Here is a 16,628-nt window from a genome sequence, read left to right as displayed (position 1 = left end):
CTAAGAAATCAACATTGGAATTTAGTTTACTAATTAAACTCTAAACTTTGTCCTTTTTCTCTCACAGGATCCAATCCAAGATACCACATTGCATTTAGTCATCATATCTCCTTAGTCTTATCAGATCTATGAATTCATCTTTTCCTTGTTTTTCATAATCTTGACAACTTTGAAGAGTTGAGTATTTTATGGTATGTCCCCCAATTGGGGATTATCTGATGTCTTCTCTGCCTATTCCTTCGACCCAGTAACTCCACTAAGAAATTGTCTTACAGGTATACACTCCCATGTGAAATGAGAAACATATAAGGTTATTCACTGAAGTATTTTTTTGTTTGTTTGTTCCATTTTGATTTCTCTCTCTCTCTTTTTTTTTGGTCTTTTGTTTTTTTTTTTAGGGCCCCACCCATGGCATATGGAAGCTCTTAGGCTAGGGGTTAAACTGGAGCTGGAGCTGCCAGCTTAAGCCACAGCCACAACAACCTGGGATCCAAGCCATGTCTGTGACATACACCACAGCTCATGGCAACGCCAGATCCTTAACCCACTGAGCAAGGCCAGGGATGGAACCGGAGTCCTCATGAATACTAGTCGGGTTCGTTAACCACTGAGCCACGATGGGAACGCCACTGTTTTGATTTCTAAGTCTACAGCTATGACATATGGAAGTTTCCAGGCCAGGGGTGGAAAACTAGAGCTGCAGCTGCCAGCTTACTCCACAGCCATGTCTTCAACCTGTGCCACAGCTTACGGCAATGCCAGATCCTTAACCCAATGACAAGGCCAGGGATCAAACCCCCATCCTCATATACTTATAGGGTTCTAAAATCATTCTCAATCTGATACAGAATCTGTTGTCTCTGAAGAAGTGACTGGGGACTTGAAAAATACAAAGTGGGAGGGAGATGTACAATTCGCTGTTTTGTACTGTCTGAATTTTAAACCGTTACTAGTATTACTTGTTACAGATTCTATACTGAAAGCATATATAAACAAGTAACACAACTTGTAAACAACCTATATTTGAATCCTGCCTAAGAAAGGGTCTCCTCTTCCCCGGCAAGTTTACTAAACAGCCTCCTCAGTCAGATGGCGTTAAAGAGACTGGGGCTGGAAGAGCTAACCCACGAACATTCCTTGAACTACTGGGTTTTCAGCCCGTTACTCTTTGCAGGGCTATACAGTTTGGTGAATGCTGTTTAATGCTTGTGAAGCACAGTAAGTGAAGAGAATAAAGGGTCACCTTGAATAAGACATAAACTTGCTAATGTTTACTGAGTACAAGTAAGCCCTTCCCATGCATTTACTCATGTATTGCTATGTATTGCTCACCACGATCCTGTGAAGTAGGTACTATTTTACCCATCTTGGAGATGAAGAAGTTGGCTCAGAGAAAAGTAGTGATTTGATTAACATCCCTCAGCCAGTCTCCAGATAACTTAACGTGAGTTTGCAATCTGGATTCCTCGTCAAACCACAAGTGAGAGGAAAGGGCAGGACCATAAGCCAGGACTCTCAATTCCAGGTCCGGGATGCTTCCATTTGCCCTGCGATGCCTCAGGATAATGGAGAAAGGCCACCAAGGCTAAGCCGACCACAGCCCAGTCACGCGGCCTGCAGGACGATCACCTCCCACCTGGCTTCCGGGACCGCCCGCCCCTTGACGCACTACCAGGGACCAGCTTCCCGGCAGCCTCCCCGCGCGACCGCTTACTTCCGGTCCTAAGTAGGCCCGAGCAGAAGCATCACCTGGCCGGTACCCTGCTCTCGGGACACGCTATGCGCCGGGACTCCCGGCTCTACATCCTTGTCCCATAGCCGCACCCCCCTTCTTTTAGCACAGCCCCCCTTACCTGCCCTGCGCAACCCACCCCGCGGCCCTAGGCCCCCACGCTGATGACCGCCCTCACCTCCTCTCTCTTCTCCTGCCGCGTCCTTTTACAAACGCGGCCAAACTGTTCGCTGTAACGACAGTCGCTATTGGTCAGAGCCGCCCACGCGCGGCTAGAGCCCGCCTACCTTGGCTCGCGTTGTCTTACGGGAGTTGTAGTTTCCTCCTTTTGGAGCCGGCTGACAATTGCTGCGGAATCCGATGGTGGAATCTGCGCTGACCTGACGACTGTACAGTTTAGGTTCTTTGCTGTGCCTAGAGTGCTTCTGGCCGACCCTGCTGGTGCTGGAAGCCCAGAGCTCTAGGATTAGTCGTCACTGTTTTAGGCCTGAGCGAGTCCTAAGTCTGAGTAGAATTCCATTGATCATTGATGAAAAAAATCTCCTTAGATTTTCTGCATTATTAGCAGATGTCAGATGCGAGCGATTTAGTGTTCTGTCAAGGGAGTCTTGTTCACCAAAGAATTCGTTGTTTCTATCACTTGTGTGTTTGCATCAGATCATCTTTTTCTCCCTTAATTACACTCTGACATATTACTTGAATGTTTCCCTTATAATGAGTTGTTATTGGCTTCTGGTGTGACCTAGTTTTGATTATTGGAATCACACAGAATAAATCTGAATACTCTTTGTTGACAATAGTTCATGAGTTAAAATGTGTCAAGGGTGAGGCCTGTGTGTGGGAAAACTCTGGAATGAGATTTCCTACACCTTTGGCTTTCATACTGCTCCTTATTAGTGATGGCACTGTGGGCTGGGTGGCTGAGAACTGTCACATGAAATAGTATGAATAAATAAAAAGGTGAGAACTGTGGTTCAGTTGTATTCTGGGTTATAAGACTATAGGCCCAGAGACAGCCTCTCAGATAGTTCTGAGGAAGAGCTCCAAAAAGATATGGAGGGAGGTCATATATCTAAGAGAAGGAGTATGTGCAATCAAGCACACATCTTGTTAGAAGGTTGCTTCTGGTCACGGGACACAGCTATCTTAGCTAGTAATTTTAGTGCTCTTCTAAGTATGGGAAGATACAAAAAAATGGATTCATAAAATCTTCTTCTGAAAATATTTATCTGAAGTCCTGTTTTGCCAGTTTTCCCAGAGCAGAGAGTACCTCAATCCTAATCTGCAAACTGAAAGTCTGTGACTGCAGTGGATAATGACTTTAACCTTGTGGAACCAGATGGTGAGTGACATTCTTTAGTTAGCAGAACCTTAGTCTTCTCAACTATTAATAAGACAAATGGGCTTTTCCAAGATTAAGGTTTGTTATGTTGTTTCTTAAACTGGAGGTAGGGGGAAGCGGGCACATTTTTTCCAGGAAATTTTTCCAATTTTGCTTATTTCAATTTATAAGGTTTTTTTTTTCTTTTTTTTTAGGGCTGCAACTGCAGCATATGGAGGTTCCCAGGCTAAGGGTCAAATCGGAGCTGTAGCTGCCTACACCACAGCCACAGCACCACCAGATCCAAGATGCGTCTGTGACCTACACCACAGCTCATGGCAACGCCGGATCCTTAACCCACTGAGCAAGGCCAGGGATTGAACCTGCAACCTCATGGTTCCTAGTCAGATTCATTAACCACTGTGCCATGACAGGAACTCCTCAATTTATAAGTTTTTAAATGATCATCAGTATATCCTGGATTGTCTAGATGATCACCTAATAATACTGTGGGGTCTCAATGCCTGGTTGTGTTTTTGATTGTTGTAGTGCCAAGTGATTAAAGCAGCTCTTCTCAACTGGGAGCACTGCTACACCTCTAATGGACACCATGGCTGTTGTTAAAGATCCTGCAATGCACAGGACAGCCCTTACAACAAAGAATTATCTGGACCAAAATATCAATAGTACCACAATTGAGAGACCTTGTTGTTGAGAGAGTGTTTACATTTTTTTTCAATGGAGTTGCCCAAATGCATCCTAAGAGATCTGTGGGTTTTCAGTGGTGACACATTGTATGTTCCAGTCAGGAAGGAAGCTATCAAGCAGCCCCATTCTGAAAGAGGTTTCTTAGAGTTCCCACCATGGCACAAGGGGATTGGCAGTGTTTCTGCCAGCACCAGGATGAAAGTTCCATACCCACCTGGCACAGTGGATTCAAGGATCCAGGGTTGCTGCAGCAGTGGTGTGGATCACAACTGTGGCTCATATATGATTCCTGGCCTGGGAACTCCATATAAATAAAAGAGATTTCTTTCTTCCAAGCCAGACACTCATGTTTTTTCCTTCTTCATAGAAGAGACTTTGAAGAAGTATTGCCATCATAGAAGTAATTTCTGAGCGGTCTTATAAATAGAATTCTCAGAATTGCATAATAGTCTCAAGTAGTGGTTTGTTATGGTATGTAATTTTTTTTTTCTTTTTTGGGACCGCACCCAAGGCATATGGAGGTTCCCAGGCCAGGGGTCGAATTGGAGCTGTAGTTGCTGGCCTACGCCACAGCCACGGCAGCGCAGGATCCAAGCAGCATCTGTTAACTACACCAAAGCTCATGGAAATGCTGGATCCTTAACCCACTGAATGAGGCCAGGGATTGAACCTGCATCCTCGTGAATACTAGTCAGATTTGTTTCTGCTGAGCCACAACAGGAACTCCCATAGTATGTTAATTTTCAGCATGTTAATATTTTTTACCTAGTCACTTCACTTAATTCTCTCATTATTTTTTATTTTTTGTTAATGATTAACTTTTTAAAATTACTCAATGAATTTATTACATTTGTAGTTGTACAATGATCATCACAATCCAATTTTATAGCGCATCCCCCCACCCCCCAAACTGTTTCCTTTGGAAACCATAAGATTTTCAAAGTCTGTGAGTCAGTATCTGTTCTGCAAAGAAGTTCATTCTGTCCTTTTTTCAGGCTCCACATGTCAGTGAAAGCATTTGATGTTGGTGTCTCATTGTCTGACTGACTTCACTTAGCATGAATAATTTCTAGGTCCATCCATATTGCTAAAAATGGTGGTATTTTGTTCCTTTTAATGGCTGAGTAATATTCCATTGTGTATATGGACCACATCTTCTTGATCCACGCCTCTGTTGATGGACATTTAGATTGTTGTCTTGGCTATTGAAAATAGTGCTGCAATGAACATCAGAGTACATGTGTCTTTGTGAGTCATGGTTTTCTCTGGATAGATGCCCAGGAGTGGGATTGCTGGATCAAATGGTAGTTCTATTTTGAGTTTTCTGAAGAATCTCCATACTGTTTTCCACAGAGGTTGCACCAATTTGCAATCCTATCAACAGTGTACTAGTGTTCCTTTTTCTCCACACCCTCTCCAGCACTTATTGATTGTAGACTTTTTGATGATGGCCCTTCTGGCTGGTATAAGGTGGTACCTCAGAGTGGTTTTGATTTGCATTTCTCTAATAATGAGTGATGTTGAACATCTTTTCATGTGTTTTTTGGCCATGTGCATGTCGTCTTTGGAGAATTGTCTGTTTAGATCTTTTGCCCATTTTTTGATGGGGTTGTTTGTTTTTTGGTATTGAGCAGTAGGAAGTGTTTATAAATTTTGGAGATTAATCCCTTGTCAGTTGATTCATTTGCAAAGATTTTCTCCCATTCTGTATGTTGTCTTTTGGTTTTGTTCAGGGTTTCCTTTTCTGTGAAGAAACTTCTAAGTTTAATTAGGTCCCATTTGTTTATTTTTGTTTTTATTGTCATTACTCTAAGAGGCGGATCTGAGAAGATGTTGCTGTCGTTTATGTCAGAGTGTGTTTGGCCTATGTTTTCCTCTAAGAGTCTTATAGTGTCTGGTCTTATATCTAGGTCTTTAATCCATTTTGAGTTTATTTTTGTGTATGGTGTTAGGGAGTGTTATAATTTCATTCTTTTACCTGTGGCTGTCCAAGTTTTTTTTTTTTTTTTTTTTTTTAGTATTTTCTAATTGTCAAGAGTTCAGAATATTAATTTATGTGGTAATAGTGGATAACTTTATCTTTGACCTTGAGAATGTCTCTAGGGGAGTTCCCGTTGTGGCTCAGTGGGAACCTAACTAGTATCCATGAGGACTTGGGTTCAATTCCTGGCCTAGCTCAGTGGGTTAAGGATCCAGCATTGGCGTGAACTGTGTTGTAGGTTGTAGACTCGGCTGGAAAGCCCTCTCTTGGTTCCTAATTTTTTATTTGTGATTTCTCTTTTTCCCCTGATCAGTTTCACCATGTTAAATATATTATTAGTCTCTGCAAAAGAACAAACTTTTGGCTCGTTTGAGCTAGTTTATTATGTTTTCATTTTCAATTATCTTCCTTATTGTTCTTTTTCTAACTTGTTAATAGGAAACAGCACTCTTTTTTTTTTTTTTTTCTTTTCGCCATGGCAATCGATGGCTTGATGTGGGATCTCCTTTCCCAGACCAGGGGTAGAACCCAGGAATTCTAACCACCAGATCACCAGGGAACTCCCAATTCAATTACCCATTAATTTTTTTTTGTTTTTTGTTTTTTGTTTTTTTGCTTTTTAGAGCCACACTTGCAGTACATGGAAGTTCCCAGGCTAGGGGTCCAATCAGAGCTGTAGCTGTTGGCCTGCGACATAGCTACAGCAACGCAGGACCAGAACTTCGTCTGCAACCTGCACTACAGCTGACAGCAATGCCAGATACCTGACCCATTGAGCAGGGCCAAGGATTGAACCTGCACCCTCATATATACTAGTTGGATTAATTTCTCCTGTGCCACAATGGGAACTCCCTCACCTTTCTTTTCTTATATAAGTTTTTAATGGTGTGCATTGTTTTCAAAGTGCCATTTTACTTGCATTCTACAAATCTTTTTTTTTTTTTGTCTTTTTGCCATTTCTTGGGCCGCTCCCGAGGCATATGGAGGTTCCCAGGCTAGGGGTCGAATCAGAGCTGTAGCCACCAGCCTACGCCAGAGCCACAGCAACGCAGGATCCGAGCCGAATCTGCAACCTACACCACAGCTCACGGCAACGCCGGATCCTTAACCCACTGAGCAAGGGCAGGGACCGAACCCGCAACCTCATGGTTCCTAGTCGGATTCGTTAACCACTGCGCCACGACGGGAACTCCCTACAAATCTTGATATATAGTATTTTTATTGACATTTTAAATAATCTAAAATTTTTACTGTGGTATCTTTGACTCATAAGGTTTTTTTTTTTTTTAAACACATATATATTGGAGTTTCTACAAATTTTTCTGATTGATTTCTAAACTAAAAAAAATTTTTTAGGGCTACACCTGCAGCATATGGTGATTCCCAGGCTAGGGGTCGAATCAGAGCTGCAGCTGCTGGCCTACACCACAGACACAGCAACACAGGATCCAAGCCGCATCTGTGACCTACATCACAGCTCACAGAAACACCGGATCCTTAACCCACTGATCGAGGCCAGGGATCGAAACTGCATCCTTGTGAAAACTACTCGGATTCGTTTCTGCTGCACTGCAACGGGAACTCCTAAATTCTTTATGTCAGAAAATATAAGCTACTTTTTTTTAGTCTCATAGAAGTTCTGCTTTATTTATCTGTTGATAGATAAATACTAGCTTCTGAGATTTCTTTTTTTTTTCTTTCTTTTTTTTTTTTTTGTCTTTTTGGCCGTTTCTTGGGCCGCTCCCGTGGCATATGGAGGTTCCCAGGCTAGGGGTCTAATCGGAGCTGTAGCTGCCAGCCTACGCCAGAGCCACAGCAACGCAGGATCTGCGACCTACACCACAGCTCATGGCAACGCCAGAACCTTGACCCACTGAGCAAGGGCAGGGACCGAACCTGCAACCTCATGGTTCCTAGTTGGATTGGTTAACCACTGCGCCACGACGGGAACTCCTAGCTTCTGAGATTTAAAAGCATTTCCAATAAAAAGAATTTGTGTGCTATTCACACTTTAAAACAAATATTCACAGTCTTTGATTTTTGCCAATTGACAATAATTATTCTTCAGCTTCCCTCACTTCTTTACCCTGTGACCTTTTTCCTTTTTTTTTTGCCTTCATGCGCAGAATGGGGAAGTTCCTGGGCCAGCGATTGAATCTATTTCACAGCAGTGACCTGAACCACAGTAGTGACAACTGCTGGATCCCCAACCCAATGGGCAACCAGAGAACTCCCCACTGTGACTTTTTTTTTTTAAGGGCCACGTATGGACGTTCCCAGGTTACGACTGAATCGGAGCTATAGCTGCTGGCCTACACCACAGCCACAGCAACCCTAGATTTGAGCCGTTATCTGCGACCTATACCACAACTTGCAGCAATGGTGGATCTTAACTCACTGAACAAGGCCAGGGATTGAACCCGAACCCTCATGGATACTAGTTGGGTTCTTATCCCACTGAGTCACAGTGGAGACCCCCCCATGCTTGATCTTTTTACACCAATATTTTAAGTATTCCATCTGTGCTTAACAGATGTTTGTACATTTTGTTTGCTATTAATTTGGCTACATCAGCTTCAATTAGTTTCCTGGTACATATATATATTTCTGCATCCTTTTGTTTTAGATGTTGCTTGTAAGGAACAACTGGATTTTTAAAAAATCCAGATAGACAATCTCTTTTAACTTGTTAGCTTAGTACATTGCTTATGCTTATTAATCCATTTGGAATTATTATTATTTGTCTTTTTGTCTTTTCCAGGGCCACAACTGAGGCACATGGAGGATCCTAGGCTAGGGGTCTAATCGGAACTGTAGCTGCCCGCCTACACCACAGCCACAGCAGCTCACGGCAACACCAGATCCTTAACTTGCTGAGCAAGGCCAGGGATCGAACCCGAAACCTCATAGTTCCTTGTCAGATTTGTTAACCACTGAGCCACGATGGGAACCCCCATTTGGTATTATTTCTACTATCTATGTTTTTGATTCCTTTGTCCAGCTTTTTTTTTTTTTTTTTTTTTTTTTTTAGCTATTTCTTGGCCCGCTCCCTCGGCATATGGAGGTTCCCAGGCTAGGGGTTGAATCGGAGCTGTAGCCACCGGCCTACGCCAGAGCCACAGCAACCCGGGATCCGAGCCGCGTCTGCAACCTACACCACAGCTCACGGCAATGCCAGATCCTTAACCCACGGAGCAAGGGCAGGGACCGGATCCGCAACCTCATGGTTCCTAGTCGGATTCGTTAACCACTGCGCCACGAGGGGAACTCCCAGCTTTGTTTCTTTTCTACCTTCTTTTGAATTTTTTTGGGGGTAGCTCCTCTTTTGGAAAGTTATATTTGCTATTTCTATTATTTTAGTGACCATTCTTTACATTTTAACTCAAGGCCAAAGCTTATAAATCTGTCATTCTTCTGAAAAAATATAGTGATCTTAGAACATTTTAATCAACTTCTGTCACATGTATTGTCATTACCTAGTTTTTTAGTTCTCCCTTAGAAAAAGGCATCATTATTGTTTGAGATTAAATTACACACATTTATCATTGTAGTAGTCTTTTTTTTCCTCCCTCTGCTGCTTGCAACCCTGGATCCTTAACCCACTGAGAGAGGCCAGGATCATTAACTGCTGAGCCATGAAGAGAACTCCCCTTCTGGTATGTTAAAAATCTGTCTTTGATAATCTGCAATTTGCCTATGTAACCATGGATTTCATTTTATTAATCTTTCTTGGGATTCATTGTGGGGTTTTTTTTTTTTTTTGCTATTTCTTGGGCCGCTCCCACGGCATATGGAGGTTCCCAGGCTAGGGGCCGAATCGGAGCTGTAGCCACTGGCCTACGCCAGAGCCACAGCAACGCTGGATCCGAGCCGCGTCTGCGACCTACACCCCTACACCACAGCTCATGGCAACACCGGATCATTAACCCACTGAGCAAGGACAGGGACCGAACCTGCAACCTCATGGTTCCTAGTCGGATTGGTTAACCACTGCGCCACGACGGGAACTCTGGGTTTTTTTTTTTTGTCATGGTGTGCAGTGGCTGGATATTGGGGTCTCAGTTCCCAGACCAGGGATTGAACCCAGGCTGCAGCCATGAAAGCACTGAATGAATCCTAACCACTAGACCACCAGGGAATGTCCCGCCATAGTTCCTGAATCTCAGAATTCCTTTCAATAATTGTGGAAAACTTTCAGCCATTATCTTTTCGAATCTTGCCCATCCCAACTTGTTTTCTCTCTTTATGGAACTCCAGCTTAAATATATTATATATATATGTATATATATATATATATATTTTTTTGTCTTTTTGCCTTTTCTAGGGCTGCTTCCTGCGGCATATGGAGATTCCCAGGCTAGGGGTCTAATTGGACCTGTAGCTGCCGGCCTATGCCAGAGCCACAGCAACTCCGGATTCAAGCTGTGTCTGCGACCCACACCACAGCTCACGGCAACACCGGATCCTTAACCCACTGAGCAAGGCCAGGGATCAAACCCGCAACCTCATGGTTCCTAGATGGGTTCATTTCCGTTGCGCTGCAATAGCAACTCCTGGCTTTTGTATTTTTAATTTCTAGAGTTTAATAATCTGCCTAATCATTTGATAGCCACTTCTTCCTCTCATTTTTATTCCATCTCTCCTTTCTAAAGACATATAAAATATATTTATTCTATATGTGGTTATTATAATGTCTAAGGTCCTAGAAGGTCAAATGGACAAAGGACAACAGACACATCACAGAAAAGGAATACAAATAGCCAATTATCATGGAAAAAGATAACTAAGTTTACTTACAATCAGGGAAATACAATGAAGGAGATCATGATACATGCATCAGATTGGCAAAAATAAAAGCTTAATAACAATCAGCATTGGTAAAAGTAGAGGCAAATGAGTGCTTTTGCACATTATTGGTTGGGGTGTAAAATGGTACAGCTTTTTAAGAGGGCAATTTGACAATATATAATACAAGTTTTACAATTTACATTCTTTAATCCATCATTCAATCCCAAAGATCCTAGAGAAACAATATACACACGCACACAAATGTATTCTTTAACCTTGGTTCCATTTTTTTTTTTTTTGCGGGGGGGGGGGGGGGGGGGCAAGCCTGCAGCATGTGGAAATTCCCAGGCCAGGGGCTGAACCCACACCACAGCAACAATCCAAGACCAGAGCAGTGACAGCTCTGGACCTTAACCTGCTGTGCCACCAGGGAACTCCCTTCCAGTTTTTTTTTTTTTTTTTTAAATACAAAACAGAGATGAATGTTTTCTGTTGTGTATTTCCAAATGGGTGAATAGTGGGGTTATTTTTTTAGCAGTCATTTACTTTTATGATTTATTCATAGTTTATTGTATTGACATTTAAAAAAATATTGCTTTCTTAAGCCCATCTCCTCTTTCTTCTCTCCTTTCTCTCTACAGCCCAATGAACTGGGAAGGCAGTCTGCTCCTGATAACTATCTCACTTCCCACTCCTTAACCCACCGCAGTTCACATTTTGCTCCCACTACTTCACTGAAAATGCTCAATGTTACCAATTACTTCCTTATTGCTAAATCCAGTGGACTTGTTTTCCCCAACCTTTTTTTTTCACCAACTTCTCTCTGCTCTTGACTACTTCTATTTCCTTGAATTTTTTCTTCCTTGATTTCTACATCATGGACCTTCGGTATTTCTCCTGCCTGTCAGGGAGCTCCTCCTCATTCTCCTTTGCCAACTTCTGTGTCTCTATCCTCCTCAAGCTTGATGGACCTACGGGTTCTGTCCTCAGTCCTTTTCTCACTCTGGCGTCTCTCTGGGTGACTGCCACTCCATGGGCTGAATTACCACCTAAAGGCTGGTGACTCTCGTCTCTCTTCCAGCCTGGATCTCCCTTCCAGATTCCCTATCATTACCTACTGGATATTTCTACCTGAATGTCACACATGTCCAAGCTCCACATTTTCAAAGGCAGAAATCATTAGCTTTCATCTTCTGCCCTCTAACCAGCTTCCATGTTATTTTTACGAACTCCCCTTCTTCCTTTTCCCACTCCAGTAATTAGCCCCACCATCCATTCATGGCTCATGCCAGGAACCTGGAAGACATCTTGACTGAAAACGTATTAGATCAATGGCTCCCTAGGACCTTTAAGATTTAAAAAAAATTTCAAATTATTTGACATGACAGAACGAATTAGCCCTGTTTTGGTCCTCTAATTTTAGCTTTTATCACTTCACACTTGGTACTCTAGCTGGTAGTACTATCAGCAAATGGTAGAAAGCCATTTGGTTAAGACAGGAATGAGATAATTAAATTAATTCAACAGACATATTGAGCACCTACTATTTACTACCTACTGGGTACATACAGCATTGAAGAAAACAGTCACTATATTTTAGTGGGGAACATGAGTTTTCAAGATATAATCACAGAAATACATAACTTTAAAATTGTGACAAATGCTATAAAGCAAAAGTATAGGATGATTTGAGAGGCTACTGATCTAGATTGTAGGTAATAGAAGGAAGGCTTTTTAGAGGAAGAAACATTTAAGAGGAGAGTTGAAGACAAAGAGCAGACAAAAGGCATTCAGGTGGCAGGGCTCTGAAATGGAGTCTGGGTCCCCACGCCACCCTTCTTTGCCTTGCTTTGTGAAACATTTCTCCTCTGCCAGTTGGCTAAGTCTTAGGCTTCATCAACAGTGGCAATGGGGGAACAATGCAAGGTGATAGTGACAGAAAGCCTCACCCCTTACAGGTCCTGGTTCTCTTTCTTTTTATTCACTGCCGGAGCCAGTGGACCAGTGCACAGACGACCCAGTGGTGCTCCCCTCAGTGGTTCCCAGGACCTGCCCCAACTGCACCCTCAGGCCACACTTTTCACACCTGCAGCTGCTTCCACGGCAGCTTTGGACTGCCAGATAAAATACAGGACACCCAGTTAAATTTGGATTTCAGTTTTACAACAAATAATTTTTAGTATGTTTCATGTAATACTTGGGATTGTGGTCTTGCTAAATCTGGTGACCCTAGCTCCCCCACCCGGCGGACCATTTCTAAATTACCATCTCCAGCTTCCCAACCTTTGACAATGGCAGGCAGCTTCTAAGGACCGGCTCTGGCCCATACCCTCTGGCACATTTCTTCACCAGGCTGCACATTCCTTGGTAATTAAGCCCACTTTGAAGAGGCCAGAAAATCAGTGCTCTCCTAAACACTTAGATCCCGCATTGTCCACTCTATCCATAACAACTGTTTTTGCACCTGCAACTTCTGGATCTCTTTTAGTTAACCTTTTACTCTTTAACCATTATTTACATTAAAATTTCCCTTTTCAAATTTTAGCCTTGGTCTCTGTCTCCTGACTGGACACTGACTCATATAAAATGATTACTTACTTAAGAAACTGAAAGATGAGTGTGGAGGGGAAGGGCTTATGGGAGAGTGGAGGACGGTTTGCTGTACAGTTGGTAAGTACAGACTGCACTTTAGAACTCACTGCAGGCCATATTCAAGATTTTACATATTAAAGATTTAGATTACATTCTAAATACAATTTGAAGAGAAGACTTTCATGCAGGGGAGTGTCATGATCAAATACATGTGTAAAAGATTCCTTTAGGCTTCTGATTCTGGTAGAAACGTTAACAGCCTGGTTCTGGATCTTTCTACTTCTTCTGGAAATCACAGGGAGCAAAAAAGAAAAAAGAAAAACATGAACACTGACTCCTACAAACAGTATCTTAGGTGAAAGTAGGGAGGCAGAGAAAATGCACATGTCCCACAGTGAGTGGAAGTGTGGTCCTGGATGGGAGGCCAACTGAGTGCTGTGGGGGAAGAACAGAGTGAGGAAGGGAGTTGATGGCGGCAGACCTCAGAAATCATCCACAAATATTCACTCTGAGAAGAGAGCCAAACCCTGAGTGGAAACTGCTGTGGGGATGTCTAACCAAGCTTGAGTGCTGGGAAAGGCAGGGAGGGAAGGTGTGCCAGGTACCTAGGGGGTGCAGAGTCCATGTCTTTCAGAAAGCAAGTTAGGGGATCTCCATGAAAGCAGGTGTTAGGTTCCCTAATGTAGCAGATGAAGGAACCAAGCAAGGGAGCTCAGAGCTGGTACAGAACTTTTGGACAAGGTCACATCTCAGAGAGGACCCATGGCTGCAACTTTTAAGGAGACAATTCACTGGAGCCACAGAGGTGGGAGGGGAGAAACCTGCACAGGGTCTTTCCCTTTCATCTTCCTGCTGGTAAGTGGTCTAGGAAAAACTGTTTCAAATATGAATAAATAGAAAGGCATATATGCAGCATTTGTACAAAGATACTGTAATTAAAAATACAGTAGCAAAACTTACCTAGAGTTTCCCTGGAGAAAACTCAGAAGAAAAATGTTCCCACAAAGCAGTTGAAAATAATATACCGACATTTCCAACATGGATTTTAAAAATCTAATGAAGTAAATGCGGCTAAGAAATACAAGAATTCAGGGAAGCAACGGCCCTGAAGTGAAACAGAAATTGGTAGAATTTAGGAAACAGAAACCACCCTCTCCCTTAACATTTCAGAAACGAAGACTACATTAAAAGGAAGACTACATAAGCAAGTTTGGACATCACAGGAAGCACATTAAGGAATGCAGATTAGAAATGAGAAAAGCAAACAAAAAGATTCAAAGAACTAAGAACAAATGATAGAAACAGATGACAGGCAGAAGAAACCCAACATAAAATTAAGTTGCCACAGAAAACCAAAGCAGTGGAATAGTACAAATATTTATGAATGTAATCCAGGAAAAGATGAAATATTATCTTGGTGCATGTACTTGGCTCAGGGAACATTTCCTTTCTTATACAACTTTTTTCCTGACAATTGCCTCTTCCCATTTGCCTGACTTTCTCCCAGCATTAAGTCTTCTCACCTTCTCCATAGGTCTGTAAAACATCCCACAACACAATTATCTACACAGCCCAACCTGTCAGAGAACCTTAAGTCTAGCCCTCTGACGATCAGTCTGGACTGGCTACCAGGTCATGTCACAGCTGTAATCTTGGGGCTTCCCTTATCTCACTGCTGTATTTGATCCCAGTTCTAGATGCTACATCTTATCTTTTCTGGGTTTACTTTTGTTTTGATGGCATTCATCCAGCAGCTGGAAGCTGGAGCCAGTGAACAGGAAGAAAACCTTTTGAGAACTTGCATGTCTAAAAATGACTTTATTCTATTGTCACCCAAGACATAATTTAAACTTTTGAAGACAATACCATTGATCCCTAGGTTCTAATGTTGCTTTTTTTTTTTTTGTCGTCTTTTTCCAGGGCCGATCCTGTGGTATATGGAGGTTCCCAGGCTAGGGGTCTAATCAGAATTGTTGCTCCCGGCCTACACCACAGCCACAGCAACGCCAGATCCGAGCCTCGTCTGCAACCTACACCACATCTCATGGCATCGCCGGATCCTTAATCCACTGAGCAAGGCTAGAGATCGAACCTGCAACCTCAGGGTTCCCAGTTGGATTTGTTAACCACTGAGCCATGAAGAACTCCTAATGTTGCTTTTGAGTATTATTCTTGGAACTTTTTCATCTGATACATTTTATATTATTTACTGCTGTGCCACAAGAGAACTTCTCTGTCTGATAAATTTTATTTTGTTTTAGGGCCACACCTTTGGCATATGCAAGTTCTCACACTAGGGGTGGAATTGGAGTTGTGGCTGATAGCCTATATTAAAGCCACAGCAGTGCCAGATCTGAGCCTCGTCTGTGACCTAGATCCTTAACCTGCTGTGCCACAAGAGAATTCCTATCTCCACTTTTGATTTCTGTTCTAGAACATTGCCTTGTCTTTGAATATTCTCACCTAATTTATTCATATCCTAATTTGTGACATTTTACCAGCATCCTAATTTCTTGAGTAGAGTATCTTGAGGATATTACTTTTTTTTTTTTTTCTCTTCCCTTTGAAAATAAAAGTTTTTCTCAATTTCTTCTTTCTTTTTTAAGGACTGCACCCTCGGCATATGGAGATTTCCAGGCTAGGGGTTGAAATGGAGCTGTAGCCACTGGCTCACGCCAGCCACAGCCACATGGGATCCAAGCCGCGTCTGTGACCTATACCACAGCTCACGGTAACGCCAGATCCTTAACCCACTAAGCGAGGCCAGGGATAGAACCCCCATCCTCATGGAAGCTAGTCAGGTTCATCAACCACTGAACCGACAGGAACTCTGTTTCTCAATTTCTAATCTTTGTCTTTATTTAAAAGTGAAGCACTAAAAACTTATTGGAAGATTTGTGTTCACGGGCAGGGCTTGCTGATTGGCACACTCCACTGTAAGGGGATTGGTGGTCAGCTGGTTTTTGGTGGGGATCCTCAAATGCCAGCATGTCTTTTCTCTCAAAAGTTGTTTAGTTTTTCTTCCCATTCTTGCCTGGTGTATTCAAGTGTGGCTGTTGGTATTCAAGAGCTGAACTCAGAGAAGGAGCTAAGGATCTCATTTATCTAGTATGTGAAATTGTGCTTAGTTCCTATTTCTGTACAGTATCTCCTTCTAGCCTAGTAACCCTGAGTCAGACACCTACTTTTTCCTTTAAAAGGTGAATTATTATCAGAATAACTTTAGCCCCTAACATTAGAGGCCATAGTGTAAAGTCTTATTCAACTGAGACACATTCACATACATTTTATCAAGGCTCTTATATTAAACTTTGTTGTTTGGAGCTATGTTTTTCAAATTCTAAACTGTTAAAATGCAGTGACTAGAAAAAATATAATACCCCTACCAAAAAAAAAAAAAAGAAAAGAAAAAAGATTTTGTTTTTAGAAATCATCACTCCTGGAGTTCCTGTTGTGGCGCAGTGGAAATGAATCCGACTAGGAACCATGAGGTTGCAGGTCTGATC

At 42.4% G+C, this 16,628-nt stretch overlaps 2 protein-coding genes across 5 annotated transcripts in view; both read right to left on the bottom strand.

The window, feature by feature from the left end:
* The window catches only part of C5H2orf42 (chromosome 5 C2orf42 homolog), a 29,471-nt gene extending 27,508 nt beyond the window's left edge, over positions 1-1,963 (bottom strand). Inside the window, exon 1 of one of the 3 annotated variants that reach the window (XM_047781856.1) lies at positions 1,911-1,963. The gene's annotated coding sequence lies outside the window, so the exon portion shown is untranslated. Of the gene's footprint in view, positions 1-1,332; positions 1,702-1,910 lie in introns of those variants that run through there. The other 2 variants (XM_047781857.1, XM_047781855.1) reach the window with 2 other exon arrangements.
* An 8,964-nt stretch (positions 1,964-10,927) lies between these two features.
* Positions 10,928-16,628, bottom strand: part of TIA1 (TIA1 cytotoxic granule associated RNA binding protein) — a 40,597-nt gene continuing 34,896 nt past the window's right edge. The window contains exons 13-14 of one of the 2 annotated variants that reach the window (XR_007135090.1): positions 14,083-14,227; positions 10,928-13,407 (exon numbers count right to left, since the gene is read on the bottom strand). Coding sequence is in view for 1 of the 2 variants with exons in the window: in XM_047781847.1 (XP_047637803.1) it covers positions 14,194-14,227 (34 nt within the window). In the remaining variant the exon portion in view is untranslated. Of the gene's footprint in view, positions 14,228-16,628 lie in introns of both variants that reach the window. The other variant, XM_047781847.1, reaches the window with a different exon arrangement.

Source organism: Phacochoerus africanus, chromosome 5, assembly GCF_016906955.1.
Source record: "Phacochoerus africanus isolate WHEZ1 chromosome 5, ROS_Pafr_v1, whole genome shotgun sequence".
Lineage (NCBI taxonomy): Eukaryota > Metazoa > Chordata > Mammalia > Artiodactyla > Suidae > Phacochoerus > Phacochoerus africanus.
This window is presented reverse-complemented; position numbering and strand designations above follow the sequence as displayed.